Source organism: Cucurbita pepo, chromosome 16 (genome assembly GCF_057944985.1).
Source record: "Cucurbita pepo subsp. pepo isolate OVF chromosome 16, ASM5794498v1, whole genome shotgun sequence".
NCBI lineage: Eukaryota > Viridiplantae > Streptophyta > Magnoliopsida > Cucurbitales > Cucurbitaceae > Cucurbita > Cucurbita pepo.
Genome location: NC_141813.1, coordinates 8,763,941 through 8,783,545, shown reverse-complemented (window position 1 = coordinate 8,783,545; position 19,605 = coordinate 8,763,941). Strand labels below are relative to the sequence as shown.

Here is a 19,605-nt window from a genome sequence, read left to right as displayed (position 1 = left end):
AGGTGTCGTAGAACCTTGATCTACCAAGTGATGAAACTGAAGATGGCCCCTAAACGTCTGTATGGACCATTCCCAAACACACTTTCTTTGATTCTCTAGCAACATTTGTGAAACTAACTCGTTTTTGTTTGCCCATAATGCAACTCTCACAAAGACCCATATTAACAAATTTTAGGCCTCTAAAACTTCTTTTGCAGCCAACATCTTCATTCATTTGACGCTCATATGTCCAAGTCTATTATGTCATAGACTTGAATTTGAAGCACTCTCAACATCAACAACCATGTTTATACACCCTGTAATGGTTTATAAGGTTCCAGATTTTGTGTCACGTGCTACCACCATAACACCGTTCACAATCTTTCACAAACTCTTCCCAAACTCTACTGCATAATTTGTGCTCAATTGACTAATGTAGATTAGGTTCTTCTTGAGACCAGGAATATATATGATATTCTTTAATGTCCACTGATTTTCTTCGGCAGTTTTTATGCAGACATCCTCCTTCCCTTCATCTCCAAGGTTTTGTCCTCGGCAAGATACACCTTTCCAAAATTTCCTGATTTGAAATTTTAAAACAATTCCTTACTTGGAAACGAATGAAATGATGCACCTGAATCTAAAATCCAGGATTCAATCGGGCTGTCACACTAAGGATTAAAGCATCCTCGGTATCTTCTGTTGAATATATAGAATCATTATCATCTTTAAATTTGTGATTTTGCTTCTTCAATTTTGTACAATCCATCTAAGATGCCCTTTTTCTCTGCAATTCCAACACTTTACGTTTGGTTTGTTTTGAGATTTTTCTCAGTTCTTTAATTTTTCTCATTTCTTTAATTTTGATCACCCATATTTGTTTGGGCTCTTTGATTAACTTCTTCCCCTTCGATCAATACTGAGAAAATTATTGATGAAACTCTAATTTCCCATTTGCAAATACTTTCGTTGAGAACTACATCTCGAATTTCATCAAACTTCAGTTTATCAGATTCTCGTGAACTGCTGATCACGACAACAACAGTATCCCACGACTCGGGTTAAGATGACATCAAAATCATACTTTAATTTCATCTTCAAAAATAATTTTCACCGAGCTTAATTGACTTACAATCTTGTTGAACTCATTTATATGATCTGCAACAGATCCACCTTCAGACATTTGTAGATTGAACAACCTCTGCATCAAATACACCTTATTCATAGCCAACAGTTTTCATACATATTCGACAACACCTTCAATAGGTCTGACGTCGTCTTCTCCTTGATGATGTTGAATGTCATATTTCTAGATAGCTTCAACCGGATCAGCCCTAAGGGGCCTAACGATCCTTGAGCTTTCGCTGCTCTATGGTCATGGTATCCGGCTTCACCCCCCAACAGGGTTCGTGAAGATCTTTCTAGTACAGATAATCTTCAATTTGCATCTTCCAGAAACCGAAATCGGATCCATCAAACTTTCCAATTCCAATCTTTGAACGTTCCATTTTCACATATCGTGGTGAATCTCGTCTTGCTCTGATATTAGTTGTTAGGATCGCACAACAACGTGCGCACTCGATCAAGATGAACACAAAAAAAATAGGAGAGAGAAAATGCAAGCAGAAATATTGGTTAAAAGATTTGTATTGATGACTTCATATATGTATACTAATAAAGAATACATAGAATGAAAAGAGTACATTTTGAAAGCACTGCCTAAGGGTATATATATATGGGTCCATTTTCTATCTTTATGTTTTTACTCGGTTTTTTTTTTTCAATTCTCTTCTCAATTGTTTTTTTTTTTGTCAATTCTTATTGATTGTTATTTTTTTTCTTTTAAAAAAAGTGCTATTGATTGTGGTTTGATTTTCTATTACACAAAAACGATATCTAAACTCTAGAAAAAGATAAAAGAAAAAGATATCTAACTTTTCTATCTCTTTCCTCTTTCTTGTTAAATCTACGTGAAGTGAAGGCTCTTAAGAATATTTAGCCTTCAATTATGGTTTAACATATGTATCATATTTGACCGTTTATTATAAGCAAATATCTAGATATTTGACTTCTATTGCGACTCACCATAGGTATCATATTTGCTATTATAGACAAATATGTTGTATCCATTTATTATTCTTTCCATATCATTTGTAATTTACAATAATTCTCTATTATGTAAATGATTATAAATAGAGAACTTTCACCACCATTTAGGAGCGGTGGTTTTAGCAAATATTCAAATGGTATCAGAGCTCTTCGGTTTAACAACTCTGATCTTTTCTTCTCTATGGCTTCTAAATTCTCTTATCATCTTCTTCATTTCAACACTCTAATTCATATCATCACCATCAAACTTTCTTCCACCTATTATCTTCTTTAGAAAAGTCAACTTCTCCCTCTCCTTGATAGTCAAGACATGCTAGGATATGTTGATGGAACTATGGTACCACCACCTCACTTTGAACCAGAAACCTCCTCAACACTCAACACCAAATATTTGGCATGGAAAGCAGCCGATCAACGCCTTCTCCATCTCCTACTCTCCTCTCTCACCGAGGAAGCCATTGATGTAGTCATTAGTCTCTCCACTGCACGTGACGTTTAGCTTGCGTTGGAAACTATGTTCAACCATCATTCGAAAGCTCGTGAATTGGGACTCAAGGACGACTTGCAGCTGATGAAACGCGGCACCAAACCTGTTGCTGAGTATGCTCCTGCCTTCAAAACAATTTGTGACCAACATCATGCCATTGGCAAACCCGTCGAGGACATTGATTAAGTGCATTGGTTCTTTCGAGGACTCGATACTGATTTTTTAACTTTTCTACTGCTCAGATGCTCTCACCCATCTCCCCTGTTTTGCAGATTTAGTCTCTAAAGTTGAAAGTTTTGAGTTGTTTCAGCGCTCCCTTGAGTCTTCTGACTCCACTCCTACGGCATTCTCAACTACTAATCGTGGTCACACCCATGGAAGTCACCCTACTTTCTCTAGCAACCAACAAGGTCGTTCTCATTTCCAAAAAAATAACTCTTCGAATTGAGGACGAACCCACTCAGGTTAGAGTCGTCGACCACCTCGCAGCCAAATATGCCGCACGCGGAGGGCCATTATGCTAACCGTCTACAACCAATAGTACGTTTGGTTTGATTCTGCTTATGCTCACCTTTATGAAGCCTTCAACATGTCCTGTTCTATTGTTGGACCGGATGCTGCTGATTGGTTTTTGAACACTGGAGCTTCGGCCCATATGACTGTCGACCCATCTATTTTGGATTAGTCTAAAAATTACACGGGAAAGGACTGTGATCGTATGAAAACGGTGCATCCCTACCCATTACCCACACTGATACTCTTTCTCTTGTCCAAATATTTACTTATTAGATGTCTTGGTTGTCCCTCATGTCACTAAAAATCTTCTTTCAATTAGTAAATTAACGTATGATTTTCCTCTTCGTTACATTTACTAATAATCTTCTTACTAACCAGAATCGTCAAATAGGAAGGGTGGTGGCAATCGGTAAAAGGGATGGAGGGCTATATGTGTTAGAGCGCGTCAACTCTGCATTTATTCTGTCCTTAGAAAAAAATCTTTTTGTGCTTCATATGATTTGTCATGTGAATCATTCTCTTATTATTTTTTTTTTAAATAAAGAAAGGTCATCTTTCTCTTACGTCTTTATTGCCTTCTCCATCACTATGTAGTACTTGTCACCTTGCAAAAAGTCATCATTGTCTTATTCCCACAATAAATGTAGGTCGTCTTATATGTTAGATCTTATTCATTGTGATCTTTGGGGTTCTTCCCTCGTCAAATCCAATTCGGATTTTCTTTACTATGTTATTTTTATTGATGATTATTCTCAATTCACTTGGCTTTACCTTTTGAAATTTAAATATGATTTCTATGATATTTTTCTTCAATTTCAAAAATTGGTGGAAAATCAATATTGTGCTTGTATCAAGGTTTTTCAAAGCGATGGAGGTGCCGACTTTACTAACACTTGTTTCAAAACTCGCTTACGTACTTATGGCATCCATCATCAACTCTTTTGTCCATATACACCTGCTCAAAATGGTTGTGTTGAGAGAAAACGTCGTATGTGACTGAGACTGGCTTGGTCCTTCTCTTTCACTCCCATCTTTCTCTTCATTTCTAGGTTGATGCTTTCAACACTGCAGCTTATATTATCAACTGGTTGACTACTCCACATCTTGGAGGTAAGTCACCCTTTGAACTCGTCTACAGCTACTCTCTGCATTATGACAATTTTCATCCGTCGTGTTTATCCTTACTTGCATGATTATATGCCTAACAAGCTTTCTTCCCGCAACATTCCTTGCATTTTTTTGAGGTTATAGTCCTGCTCATAAAAGTTTTCGTTGTCTTGATCCCACCACCACTAAGTTATACATCACTCGCCACGCTCAATTTGATGAAACTCACTTTCCTACCGTTCCTAGCAATCAAGCCCAACCTCTTTCCTCTCTTCATATTTTAAATTTCTTGGAACAACATCTTTACCATATTGATTCATCCCCTTACCACTTCATCACCGCACATTCCTTGAGCCAGTTCATCCCCATGTGATATTTGTTTTGACCTTGTGGATGAGTTTGTGCAGGTTGAAACTTCTCTTGTAGGTTTCTCTTTTCCACCCTCGACTTCTGATTCGACCTCTATTGAACCTACTGCTGATTCCTCTTCTTCTTTAGGCTCTCATCCTATGATCACACGAGCCAAAGCTGGTATCTTCAAGACTTGTCATCCAACAAATTTTGGTATTTGGGGCTCATTTGGACTTCTTTCTACTCTTCTTGCATCCACTTAGCCAAAAGAATTCAAATTTGTGGTTAAGAATCTTGCTTGGGTTGCTGCCATAGACGAAGAAATTCGAGCTTTACAACAAATGACTCTTGGACTTTGGTTCCTTGCCTTGCCAACACCAACGTTGTGGGCTTTAAATGAGTGTTTCGCATTAAATATTTGCTTGATGGATCCATCGAGCGTTTCAAGGCTCGTCTTGTTGCCAAAGGTTATACTCATGTTTCTGGTCTCGGCTACACTGACACTTTTAGTCCGGTTGTCAAAGCTACCATTGTCCGGGTTGTGCTTTCTATTGCGGTCACAAATAAATGACCACCTTAGCAACTTGATGTCAGAATGCTTCCTCAATGACATTCTTATTGAACATGTTCCTATGGAACAACCTCCTAGGTATATTGATCCTCGATTTTCCACTCATGTCTGTCTATTAAAAAAACCCTCTATGGCTAAGCAAGCTCCTCATGCCTGGTTTCAGCGTTTTAGCTCATTTCTTCTCACAGTTGGTTTTTCTTACAGTGGCGCTGACACGTCCCTTTTTGTCTTTCATCACCAATCTAACTTTATTTATTTGTTTTTATAACATTTTTTTTACCACTCACCTAATCAAGGTGTTTCTGTTCTCTTGATCAAGAGATGAAAATGAATGGCAAATTTGTTAGCTGACCTTAATGTTTGGCTCCAATTTTGTCATCCTTGAACTTATCTCATTTTCATCATTGAAATGCCACCATGAATACTCCATTTCTTTCTTAATCTTGTTATGCTTAAAATAAATGAGAAAAAGGAGAAAAGAGAGCTCAAATTTATTGCGACCTTGATTGAATAATAAAAAACTTAATAGGTTGATTAATTAATTTGAGAGTAACTAAGATTATTTAAGATAAATGTTACGAGAGAGAGAGAGAGAAAAAAACCTTAAAAGGATATGTGATGATTTAAATGTTTCATTTTATTTGTTTGGTATCGAAAATACATGCTACCATTAATCTTGTGATAGAATATTTTTAGTCCTTAGTTAACAATGTCATGATTGTTGTCTAATAATTAAAGACAATAACTCATATGCTACCCAGGACGATGACACAAAGAATTACTTCTACCACCAGAAACATAGCTAACATTTCTTATTAAAATATGTTCGATTCTATCCAAGTTAAAAAAAAAAACGCTTTTTAACCCTTCGAAGATAGTCCATAAACTTCGTGTAATAATTTAGTCCATGTATTCTGATATGATTTCAAACAAAATATAAAAACTAAGACGTATTCAAGTCAGGTCTTAAGACCACTCCATTTATGGTCAAACTAAAAAGAAAAAACTCGGATCAGCAAAACCTGTGAAGTAAAAGGAAAAAACTTGACTGAAGTTAACAAACCTAATAAAGCGTTTAACTCCACTTAATCCGAAGTCGAAGAATGAGTTGATGCCATTTCTTTTGAATTATTCCCCATTTTGTCACAAACGCCGAGTGAAGATTGGCTTGCACATGTAGAAGAAGAATGAAGAACATGGTAAACAAGGAGAATAAAATCGACCCCACATTCCAATTAGGCCACTAAAAGGGCTGAAAAGAATAAAGGAAGAAGTTTAATCCATCTCGACTAAAATGAATAAAATAATTGGAAGATGAAAAAGTCCGTGGTGAATGGAACGGAAACGGATGTGGAATAGGCGAAATCTGGGTGGTGGGTTTCGCGAGAGAGGCCCCCTGAACCAACATCTTCTCATCTCTGTTCTACGTTTGTTTGCTGCATTTCTGGTGCCACTTCTGCCGATTGTTTCTGGGTTTGATCCGTAAGTTTCAATACTCGTTTTCTTTTTCTGGGTTTTGTTTGTATTCTCTTCGATTTCATTGTTATGGCTTTGTTGAACCTTTGTTCTTTCTCTCGAATTCTGTATTTGGAGTGACCTGTGATGATCATCCGTTTTCGTGTTTTGGGGCTGCTTTTATTTGGGTATTTGTTTCAAGTTCCAATTTCGAATCAGCATTTCTAGGATCTCCTGCTGCAACTACATTTAGTGGGTTGGAGTTCATGTGTTATTTGCATCAATTAATTGTCTTAAGCCATTTTCACCTCTGAAACGATATGGTTTCTTCATGAAGGGATTTAGAGAGTGATTGCCTTTGGCCCAAGTAGGCACCAGGATTAGAGCTTTATTTTGTTCCTCGTGCAATTTCTTTTCTCTAGAATAAGGCCATGTTCTTGGGAAACCGTTCAAGTATGAGTGAAAGGGGAGAAAAAATGTTGTTAACTTGGGGATACCAATTTTTATCTTCTAGCTGGTTTGTTTCTCTACTCTAGATTATGCTTACTAAATGGGTAGGAGCATAGGGTTTAGCCAACTTTTTAAAGATCCAAAAATTAAGCAACAGTTTGATTGGCTCCCCTTTTTTATGTCCCCCTGTGTGGCGACATAGGGGCGAAAAAAGGAAAGAGAGGGATGGGCTTTCTCTTGCTTTTGGCATAGTGGCCCCAGTGGAAGGCCCGCACGACGGGCTATTAGCTCATTGTGCCTGAGTTGTGAGGGCTCTCAATCACATGGATAGTTCAATGTGCTCATAAGCGTCTGACCCTGGGATGTGGATTATCCAAGGCACATTAGCATGACATACTTCTGTTTGAACCCGGTTTCTTGCACACACTTATGTATACTTCTAAAACCATCTATTTTATTGTTAATTTGAGATATGCGGCAAGCTTATTGGCGTTATGGCTTTTTAATGACTTGGATGGACTCTACTTTCACCTCCTTGCTTTAGTCTGTAGTGGTTTTGTGTTGATTTCAAGTTTCTTATTGTATTTGTTCTATATGTTTATGTGTGGCAGGATCAGTGTTCATGGATTATGAATCTTCTCTGTAACAGAGATTTATATTGCTTTTCCGGGATCAGTTATGCAAGAAAGTTTGGTCTACTGATTGAAGTTGTAATTCCATTGTAAGAACAAGGTACTCTCGTCCCTTAGTTATCCCGTGTTTGGAGGATAGTTATTTATTACGCTTTGAATGTGTTGAATTAGTGATCTAATAACTTCTCTTTTTCTTCATATAAATAGCCATAGGGTATAATGCTGATGATAGTTTTTAACTTCTCTTTAAGGAAGCCGTTTATGTAATTTTCAACAAGTGTTTAAACTTTAGCGACTAAGGTTCTAATGAAAATTTTTGGTTATTGTGTTGCCTATCCCATCCAAGAAGAAGAGCCAACTCGTGGCTTGAGGGAGTTGAACAACCTAGTATCCTCCATCGACTTTGACAAAAGCCACCTCACCTAGCTGGCGGGTCATAAGATATTGTATGATTATTCTTGGAATGTTAGCGGTCGGGACTTGTGGAAGAAGCTAACAACAAAATGCTTGTGTTCTTTCCATCCTTATGAACAACTTGCCCATCATAGACCTTTCAAATATAATCTAGCCAATGCAAGCATTGAGAATAGTTGGAGCTTAGAATTACAAACACTCCTAGTGGACAAATAGATAGTATAAACTTTTAGTATTTCCGACTCGCTACCTTACCTGAAGATTCTTGTCCAACCTGGTTAAGTTAAGATATGAGGCTCAATTTCTCAACAAGTGGTTTAATGTACGGAATTTCTTCTGCATCCTCATTACCACAAGTGCCTTTCTTACTGATCGTGGCAGTGTGCCATTATCGTGCAGTTTCGTCTTGTTATTATTGGTTAATTTCTTACTCATCTTATCTTACCCTAGTTTTGGAAATTGAAGTTTTTTCTCTTCTGATCTTATAGATCAGAACCAGTTACCAAAAAATAAATGCTATAAACCAGGATGCCTTAATTTTGATGACTTGGTAAGATCTCTGTGTGATATCTATTCGTTTGAGGCAGAGGCACTTGGAAGTCAAAGTCTTAATGTCCTTGATGGATCCAATACATCCTTTGTCGTCCATGATTGTACATGTGCCCGATATCTTTGAGTCACGACTTGGTCACATGAAATTGAGTTCTCCTAGGTTTGATTATTTTTATAAAAAACATTGTAATAGTGCTAGCACTCCTTATGATACAATGGCACCCCTTGAGAACAATTCACGCCTATGGTACTATTTGCTGGGTACGATTGTGGTTGCTTGGATATTTATGGGGCAAAAAGTATTAGTTAATTATTATTTGATCTTGTCGCGATGTGTTCGTTAGTTTCTGACTATGGTCTTTCATATGTATTTTCAATAAGAAGCACATATATATAATGTGGACATTGGATATGGATGTGGATTTAGTGGCGCGTCGTGGTTTTACTGTGTTTAGGAAGTAGGCGCAGATAAATATTTAAATTTTTTTTTATACTTCGGTACAGTTTCTATACTTTTACCGTGTTGCGTATGTAGGTGTTGTTACTACTTTGAAAACATATCTTTGAGTAATTTTAGGTTCTCTTTACCATCATTTGCCCACGGTGTGAGCTGTCCTCAACTTATCCCAACAAGTATAAAGTTAACAAAAACAAAAAGAAAGAAGAACATTCCAGACAAGTTAGTCTGGAACTCCAAACCCATGAGCTTTGTTTAGGGGAGTTCTTTGTCTGACAAGTTATCTCTATGAGAATTAATACTCTTGATATGCCCTCGAGGAAGGTACCATTTTTAGTTGGGCCTTTCTGTTGTATCCTTTGTCGTAGTTCGAAGGTAGATGTGGATCATTTATTTTGGAGTTGTGACTATGCATTGTTTGTTTGGAATCACTTCTTTGGCGTGGACAACATTCAGCTTGCTTGACATAGAGTTTATGGTGTTATGATCGAGGAGTTCCTCTTCCGTTTGTCGTTTTGAGAGAAGGGAGGTTTTTTTATGACAAGCTGGGGTGTGCACTTTGTTTGGGGGTATGTGAAGGAAGATGAGCAGTAGATTTTCAAAAGCCCTTTCGAGATTCTTAGTCAAGCTGGATCGAGTGTATGGATTCAATTTCTTCTCGTCCTTGGGATCATCTCTCCTAGTCTTGATCTGGGTCTTATTTTTCTTGATGGGAGTCCCTTTCTTGAGGGCTGCTCCCTTTTGTGGACTTTGTTTTTTTTTTGCATGTCTTGTATTCTTTTATTTTTCTCAATGCAAGTTAGCCTTTTATCAAAAAGAAGAAAAAAGGCCTTGTGCTTTGTTTTCGGACGAAGAGTTGGTTTTTTGTTTTCCGACGAGCACGACGTCGACAAGACATGATGATCCTTCAGAGTACACGCATAAGTAGGGACAAGGCAGTGACAACTTTGGGTACGTAGGAAGCAAAACGTTGGGTTTTTGTCTCGTCATCGGCAAAGTTCAAACCCATGGAAACTATAATCAATGGATCTATGTTTTAGGCAATTAAATGGTCCTATGACATCGTGAAGATGGAAGGCAGATCGGTACGTGTTTTATCCGTTAGATATCGAGGAGAAGAACGTCGGAATACAGCCGCTAGAAGAGAGAGGAGATCTGGAAAACGTGTGAATTCGGGCGAAGAAGACAACATGTTAGGTCGGGTCGAACTTGGGCAACCCGTGATCCCACGACCTACAACCCAACTTCCTCACGCAACTCAGCAGAGCCATCTGCAACCCAGTACCAGTCCAGCCTAGTTGACAGTCGGCCTAGTTGTAGAGGACGAACTGTCTACGCTTCCTTGTTTTCTTAGACTTAGGTTAGAATAGGGTGTTTTTAATTTTAACACTTATTTGTTTCAATTAGTATTTCGTTGTGTCATTTTAAAAATGTTTTCGAACACGTAAGTCCATGTCAGTGTTTTAAGATGAAGTTTTAAATGTTTAATTCTGCGTATGACTATAGATGATGATGGCAGTAGTGACTTTAGATTAATGGACATCTAGGGTCGTTACAGTTATTTGTAACGGTCCAAGCTCACCACTAGCCGATATTGTCCTTTTTTAGCTTTCCCTTTCGGGCTTCCTCTCAAAGTTTTTAAAACGCGTATGCTAGGGAGAGGTTTCCACACTCTTATAAAGAATGTTTTGTTCTCCTTCCTGACCAATGTGGGATCTCACAATCCACCACCCTTCAGGGCCCAACATCCTTGCTGGCACACCGCCTCGTGTCCACAGCTTCGGGGCTCAACCTCCTCGCTGGCACATCGCTCGGTGTCTAACTCTGATACTAGAAAAGACCTATCAAGAATACCCCATCCCTGAATCGGGAATTTAACCCATTTCGAAAGGCTTATCGTGGGGCACTAGCAAGATTAAAGGAACTTAAGACGCAATTACAAGACTTATTGGGCAAAGGCTTTATTTGTCCTAGCGTACTTCCTTTGGATGCGTCAACGTTTAGTGTCAAGAAGAAAGATGACTCGATGCAATGGAGCATCGATTTCAGAGAATAGAATATAATGTTGGGATCATAGCTCTAAGTTATAGATCTTGTAGACTAGCCTACGATGTAGGCTTGACATGTTCCATGGTCCAATCGTCGATGCCCTGTACTGGTACGCCATGCATAAGATAAGAAATGTTATGTAGCATTTATTGTGATTGGATCTAAGTATCAAATTTTATGTACCATGTAAATTGACGAACTTTAATTATATTATATGTTATGGCATGATGTTTGATTTAATGTCGCTATTATATGCTTGCTATACTGTATGAATTTTGATGTAGAATATGATATTGTATTGTTAGTAAACAATAAACTTAAATAGAATTATCTTGGTTTCTAGAACCATGTCGCCCAGAGGACGTAGAAGAGGAAGACGAGGAAGGGGACGACCCCCTATTAGAGGTAGAGGAAGATGTGAGGCTGAAGAGAGCCTGTCTTGAGAAAGGTCAGTAACTTGGACGGTCGCAACTACGCCGCCTCAAGCTGCACCCACCTCCAGCGATTGGAATAGATCCTACTACTGCGCTCCTCAAGCTGTACCACCACAAGCTTCACCACCTCCAGCAGCACCAGCGGTTGGAATAGATCTCACTACTAATTTGATATGAGAGTCATTTCAGGCCATGATGCATGCCATGATGGTCATTCAACAAGCTAACAACTCACGATCTACTAGTGGAGTAGACTTGCTAGAGGACTTCAAGGAGTTTGATCCGCGCCCATTCACCAGTTTTACGAGAGATCCAACAGAAGCCCAAATGTGGATTTTATCCATAGAAACCATTTTTTCTGTCCATGGAATGTCCAGACAACTATAAGGTACTCTGTGCGTCATTTATGCTGCAAAAAGACGCGGAATTATGGTGGATGGACAATAAGAATAGTATTAACCCAAGAGGGGGAATCATGACGTGGGATTGGTTTAAGGAGGCCTTCCTAAAGCAATATTATCCCAAGGTGGCTCGACTTAAGATACAATAGGAGCTCACCCTTCTGACTCAGGGTGAACACTCAGTGGACCAATATGACAGGGAATTTATGAGGCTAAAAGGGTTTCGTGCCGTCATTAGTGTACACTGAAGAAAAGATGACCGAGAAATTTGTTTTGGGCCTAGACTCGAAGATCCGCTGCATAGTGTAGAAGTCATAAACCCAAAGACGTATGAGGAGGCACTAAGAATAGCCAAAGTCTTGGAAAAGCCTCAAGAAGAAAGGCGTCGAGAACCAGTAGTCACTGTTGGAAGGTAACGCCTGTATGAACCTAGACAGATAGACAGACTATCGACCACCGGCGTGAAGGACTCGATATGATGATAGACATCTTGCCCAACATGTAGATAGACACCCAGAGATAGAGAGAGGGGTCAAAGACGTGAGAAGCCTTAATGTCGCGAATGCGAGAAGGAGCATTGGGGTAAATGTATGGCAAGTTCGATGATATGTTTCAGATGTGGTTATGAAGGTCACACAGCCAAATACGGTACTGGGAAGGGTACCAAGAATCCAGTAGAATCACCTAGAGGTCCAGACAGTGGCGAGCGAACTGTGCAAACCTGCTCGCAGGCAAAGGCAAATGCATCTACTAGTAGAGACGCTGGAACATCTAACACCGTGGTGACAGGTACGCTATCTATATTGGAACATTATGCATTAACGTTATTTGATTCTGGTTCTACGCATTCCTTTATATCCATGCCTTTTGTTAGTCAAACAGGGTTCACAGTAAAACCCTTATTGCATGTGTTATTTGTTAGTACCCAACAGGGTTAGATTTAGTTACTGAGAATAGGATAAATGATGGACAAATAATAGTAGATGGACGAACCATAAGCGTAGACCTGAAAGTAGTGAGTATGACGGATTTTCATGTTATATTAGGAATTGACTGGTTAGTTGAGAACTATGCGAATATAGATTGCCACAAGAAGGAAGTCGTATTTTTGCCACCAACCAAACACAATATTAAGCATAAAGGAACCTGCACGGGAACTACCCCAAAGATAGTGTTGATGATGAAAACCAAACGCTTGGTACAACAAGGAGGGTGAGCTATACTAGCCTGTGCAGTAGACATAAAAGGAAAGGAGAAAGCGATGTATACGATACCCATAGTAAACGAATTCTCGAATATCTTCCCCAAGGATTTACCAGGATTTCCTCTTTCACGAGTTGTAGACTTTGGGATAGAACTCGAACCAGGAACTAGATTGGCTCCAACGGAATTAAAAAAACTAAAAATACAACTATAAGACCTACTAGGCAAGAGTTTCATCCGACCTAGCATATCCTCTTGGGGTGCGCCGATGTTGTTTGTGAAAAAAAAAGACAGCTCGATGTGCTTATGTATTGACTATGCGAGCTAAACAAGAGAACAATAAAGAACAAATACCCACTCCCTCGCATCGAGGACTTATTCAACCAATTCCGAGAGACGACGATATTTTCTAAGATAGACCTTCGATTAGGCTATCACTAGATTAAGATTATGGAAGGAGATGTACCGAAAACAACCTTTCGAACAAGATATGGCCACTACGAGTTTGTAGTGATGTCATTTGGCCTCACCAACGCCCTAGCTATGTTCATGGAATTAATTAATTGGGTATTTAAGGAGTGTCTAGATGCGTTTGTTATTGTGTTCATAGATGACATCCTGATATACTCGAAAATGGATCAAGAACACCAGGAACACTTCCGAAAAGCCTAACTATCTTAAGGGAGAACAAGTTGTACGCCAAGTTCTCCAAATGTGAATTTTGGCTACGACAAGTCTCATTCTTAGGACACGTAGTATCTAAGGATGAGATTTCAGTGGACCCTACTAAGATAGAAGTCGTCACTAAATGGGAACGCCTAACAACGGTTACAGAGGTACGAATTTTCCTGGGGTTAGCAGGCTACTATCGAAGATTTGTTTAAGACTTCGTTCAAATAGCCTCGCCTTTTACACAGTTGACAAGAAAGGGCGTACCTTTTGTATGGAATGACGCATGTGAGGTCAGTTTCTAGACCTAAAACAAAGACTAGTGTCAGCTTCAGTGCTCACGGTCCCAGAAAGTTCAGAGGGATATGTAATCTACAACGATGCATCCAAAAAGGGATTAGGGTGTGTATTGATGCAACACGGTAAGGTTGTTGCGTATGTGTCACGCCAATTGAAAGAATACGAGAAAAACTATCCTACGCACGAATTAGAATTGGCTGTAGTAGTATTCGCATTAAAGATTTGGCAACAACACTACTTGTATGGAGAAAAGACCCAAATCTACACCGACTATAAAAGCCTAAAATACTTCTTCACCCAAAAAGAACTGAAAATGAGATAACGAAGGTGGTTGAAATTAGTGAAGGACTACGATATAGATATCCAGTACCACCCTGGAAAGGCAAATATGGCCGCAGATGCCCTAAGTCGTAAAACGACGTACTCGTCGACCCTTATCACAAGGAAACCACAAGTACAAGAGGATCTCAAGAGAGCTGACATAGTTGTAGTGACTGAGAGGATTATAGCACAGATGGCCCGACTCATAGTTCAACCCACGCTCAGATAAAGGATTATAGATTCACAATAAGAGGATCCCAGACGAAATAAGATACTGAGTCAGCTAGCAGCAGGCCCAATGGACAGCCACAACCCACAACCCAATGACCAGCAGCCCAGTCCAATAACCAAACACGCCTTCGGCCCAAACACGTTGACCCATGTCTGCAGCAGTCCAACTGCACGCCTGCAGCCCGATCGATTGCCGAGTACCTGAGGCTCAATCCATTGCTTCAGCCCAATTCCAGCGCTTGCAGCCCAAAACCAACCCATTGCTTCAGCCCATTGCTTTAGCCCAACTTGCAGCAGCCTAGCACCTTGACCTGCATACCTGCGCACGATCCGCTTACCGCACCTCGGCCCGAAGCCGCCTGCACACGCTTCGGCCTCTGATTGTATCACGTGGCACACCTGCAGCGTGACTCCCCCGCGGCTTAGTCGGAAGTATCTTCCTGAAATCTGATCTTTCTTCATTTCCAAGCTTGTGCTGGATGTTATTCTTAAAGAAGAGTTGAATGGTTTTGGTGGTAAACCCTTCTCGATCTCTTTTTTCCATGAGAAGAATGAAGGAATATCGAAAAGCCACAAAAGGGTCAGAAAAGAAGGACCAACAAAAGAAAAGGAGCCTGCAACAAGAAAAGGAAAAAAGGGAGCCAAATTGGAAAGAAAGGCTCTCTAGCTTAAGCTATTCTTTCTGATCTTCCCACTTTCTTTCTATGCCTCCCATTACTAAGATTATTGTGAGGAAATAGGAAGATAGAAAAGAAGATAAAGGGTTTTGCGAAAGGAAAAGTTTAGATGTGGCAAGTCACTTGGCTAGAGATGTAGTCGCTGGCCTGTTACTTATGGTTGGTTGAGTATTGGCAATGTGAGGAATAGGAGTAAGGCTTTGTGGCTTTGGCAATTATTATTGCTAGAGGATGCTTGACTGATCTACTTTATGGCTAATTACGTTAAGAGAGCGACTATCTTGTTTAATTGTTTGGTTGAAATCGCACGATGGAGCTTCGGTTAAAATCGCACAAAGAGGGAAGGAGGGACTAGGAAAATCAGTTGATGGTCTTTGGCTTGTAGCACGTTTATACATTCCTAGTTACTTGTCTTCTTAGTTAGCCTGTTTTGATTTGATATCAGTACGTTGTTCTGATTTGATATTGATATTAGTTGCATAGGATGACTTTTTCTGGGTCTCTGGCATTCTTAAGATGAACAAAGCCACTTTCGAGTTACGTGATGATAGAACCCAAATGCATTGAAAGATAAACGATATCAGAACTACGAGATAACAAGAAACCAAGTGTTTCGAGAGTATTTTCGACTTTTAATACGTTTTTGTTCCACATATTGATGCAGGTGCAATGGGGGTATCATTACTCAAAGTACTCCTCAGACATATTTCATCATTTCTTCAACTTTCATCTACTGACTTCATAAATTTACAACCTACTCTGAAGTACTTCCACAAAATAGAAGGGATCTTCAAACTATTGAGACCAATACTAGATGCAGTTGTTGATTCAGATATAGCTTCCGATGAAGAGCTTACTAAGGCGTTTGAAGAACTCGATCATTCAATTGATGAACTAAGGGCGCTCTTCGAAAATTGGCAACCGTTGTCGAGTAAAGTATACTTTGTAAGTTACACTTTTCCTTATTATTATCATTTTTTATGAATACCTTATCCTTATATCTGTCTCTCTGTCTCCCTCCTTACTTCCCTTTCTTTGGGTATGATCAAAGGTATTGCAAAGTGAAGCATTGATATCAAAGATTGGGAAATCTTGCTTAGATATATTCCAGCTTTTTCAGTCTTCAAATGAAAATCTTCCGGAGGAATTGAGTTCATCATCTCTTGAGGTAATACTGATTTAAGATTTACGTTTCGACTTTTTCGAGCTTATTCACTCATCGTCTTTTTCGCTCGGTTTTTACTATGGAGTATAAACGTTATGAAGGTGAAAGCCTGTGGGCAGCATCTACTTTTCCTCTTTCTGTTGGGCTAATGTTTTATCTGCATCACTAATTATTGCAGCACTGCGTCCAAAAAATTAAGCATTTTGGAAAGGAAGAAATATCTTCCGTTATTAAAGATGCCATAGGGAATGAAGTAGAGGGCATTGCACCCAGCTCAGATGTTTTGGTGAAACTTGCGGATTTTCTGAGCTTGAGATCAAATCAGGAGATCTTAATTGAGGCTGTAGCACTTGAAAAGTTGAAAGAGAGTGCAGAACAAGCTGAAAATACTGAAGAAGCTGAGGGCATTGATCAAATGATTGCTCTTGTAACCCATATGCATGAACGGTTTATTATGATAAATCAATCCCAAAATTCTAGTCCTGTATCAATACCTGCTGATTTCTGCTGTCCTCTTTCTCTCGAACTGATGACAGATCCAGTTATTGTAGCATCGGGGCAGACGTACGAGAGGGTATTTATTAAAAATTGGATCGATCTGGGGCTCAATGTTTGCCCGAAGACTAGACAGACGTTGGTTCACACGAATCTTATACCAAATTACACTGTTAAGGCTCTGATTGCAAACTGGTGTGAGACAAACAATGTAAAATTGTCTGATCCCTCGAGGTCGGTGAACTTAAACCAGCTTTCGCCTGTTCTCGCTGGGAACTTTGAGTCTGATACCCATCGAGAGCCCATTTTTCCTCATTCCCCTGGTTACCAACCGATGTCCCCGCAGTCAACCAGGTCTGCAGGTTCAGGAAAGAACATGAACTCGCATGGGGTAAGCTATCGAGATGGAAGTTCTTCTTTGCTCTCCCACTCTTTCTCTGAGGATTCCTTATCAAATGATGCTGGTGATGAACGTGAGATTGATGTTAGTAGACTGTTGCTATCAAGCTCGGAAGATCAAATGGCCAAATTGGAAGAAAATGGTTACGATTTGGTCGCTAAACCATCTACGTCACCATCTAAAGCCAATGTTCCAGATACCAGTGGTGAGGATGAACCGTCTCATAGTCATAACAGGACCGCCTCCACCTCTAGTGCAGTCTCGAATACTAATCTCTCTCAAGGAACTTCAGGGGAACCCAATGAATCTGTCAGTGATGCTGCTGGGGAGAGTAAATCAGAGCCCTTGGCTGCTACCTCGACTACCAACCACAGAGAACCAGATCGGGAGCATCCACCGAGACTAGCTGACCCAAGATCTCGAGGTAATACAATGTGGCTCCGACCATCAGAGAGGTTTGCTTCTAAGATGATTGCACCATCTGCTAATGAGACGAGGCCTGATCTTTCTGCTATTGAAGCACAAGTTCAGAAAGTGGTAGAGGAATTAAAGAGCAGTTCACTTGAAACTTTAAGAGGAGCTACGGCTGAACTGCGGCTACTGGCCAGACATAACATGGATAATCGAATAGTGATCGCTCAATCCGGGGCCATCGAATATTTGGTTGATTTGCTCCTGTCTGCAGACTCGAAGCTACAGGAGAATGCTGTGACAGCTCTTCTAAACTTATCGATCAATGATAATAACAAAAATGTCATTGCCCAGGCTAATGCAATTGAACCATTGATTCATGTTCTTAAAACTGGGAGCCCAGAAGCAAAGGAGAACTCAGCAGCAACTCTTTTTAGCCTCTCAGTGATTGAGGAGAACAAGGTCAAAATTGGAAGGTCTGGAGCAATAGGACCTCTAGTTGAATTACTGGGTAATGGAACTCCCAGGGGAAAGAAGGATGCAGCTACAGCTTTGTTTAATTTGTCGATATTCCACGAGAACAAGGCTAGAATCGTACAAGCTGGAGCTGTGAGGCATCTTGTGGAGCTGATGGACCCAGCTGCAGGAATGGTTGACAAGGCTGTTGCTGTGTTGGCAAATCTCACCACGATTCCCGAGGGTCGGTCTGCAATTGGTCAGGAAGGTGGAATTCCTGTTCTTGTCGAGGTCGTCGAGTTGGGTTCTGGGAGAGGAAAGGAAAATGCAGCAGCAGCATTATTGCAGCTTTGCACAACAAGTAGTAGGCATTGCAGTATGGTGCTCCAAGAAGGAGCCGTGCCACCATTAGTGGCATTGTCTCAATCTGGCACTGCTAGAGCCAAAGAAAAGGTACATCAAATCTGCCCTTATTGCTTAAGCTTCTCTTCAATATCTTACGGTTAAAATTTAAGGACTTGTTAGAGTCGTCTTAGAGGGTACATTAACTAATTATTCGGGTAATCGCAGGCTCAAGCGCTTCTTAGCCATTTCAGAAGCCAGAGACATGGGAATTCGGGAAGAGGGTAAATATTTTTATACGACGATCTTAAACGCCATATGAGGTTTGTGAAAGAGAAGAGATGTATGAAGATATTCATGTTCATCTAATCAAACAAATAATACATGCATGTGAAGGTATTTCTGGTTGCTTCATTTTTTTGCACTGTATGTTTCCCAAAAGTTAAAAATTACTTAAGATTGGATTAGGTTCTGTAAAATATGATGTTCTAGTTCATGAATTAATTATTATTTTTGTAACACTGAAGTGAGAATATTTCATGTCGATCCCTCGCGACGAACAAGGATCTACATGATGTGTAATGCCAATATCGTGTTCGATGTGTTGCGATGCAGTTCTAACATCGTCTTGCACGTTTCAGGCAGCTGTGGGCTTCTTCCATGGACTTGTTTTTGGTATGTCCTTGTGTTTATTCTTCTGGGTGAAAGCTCGATTTGTTATTTAAAAGAAAACATCTGCTTAGAGGTTTTGGGTAGGAGTGTTACGTGCAAAGGTAATCTCTTATTACATGCACATATCATATAATATGTATGGAGTGTGATGGTCTGAACTTATTCGAAATAGTCTATTTTTTAGAATATTTTTAGCTTCGATGCATAAAGATGTGCACGAGGTGAGGCTCCTTTGTCCCCGTCCTTGTCACCGTTTTCCATTCTTGTCTTCATGAAATCCTTCATCTATTTTTAAACGA

At 39.8% G+C, this 19,605-nt stretch overlaps 1 protein-coding gene across 4 annotated transcripts; it reads left to right on the top strand.

The window, feature by feature from the left end:
* The first annotated feature begins 6,310 nt into the window (after positions 1-6,310).
* LOC111777667 (U-box domain-containing protein 4) lies at positions 6,311-19,248 on the top strand. Of its 4 annotated transcripts, none has more exons than XM_023657369.2 (7): positions 6,313-6,602; positions 7,637-7,746; positions 11,473-12,753; positions 16,030-16,310; positions 16,417-16,533; positions 16,709-18,745; positions 18,863-19,248. In XM_023657369.2, the coding sequence occupies exons 3-7, from the start codon at positions 12,555-12,557 to the stop codon at positions 18,920-18,922; spliced, it is 2,694 nt and encodes an 897-aa protein (XP_023513137.2). In that variant the 5' UTR covers positions 6,313-6,602; positions 7,637-7,746; positions 11,473-12,554; the 3' UTR covers positions 18,923-19,248. The 4 variants fall into 4 exon arrangements, with proteins under 4 accessions (XP_023513140.2, XP_023513138.2, XP_023513137.2 ...); XM_023657368.2 differs by having other exon boundaries at positions 7,637-7,757; XM_023657372.2 differs by lacking the exon at positions 11,473-12,753 and having other exon boundaries at positions 6,311-6,602.
* The last annotated feature ends 357 nt before the right edge of the window (positions 19,249-19,605 follow it).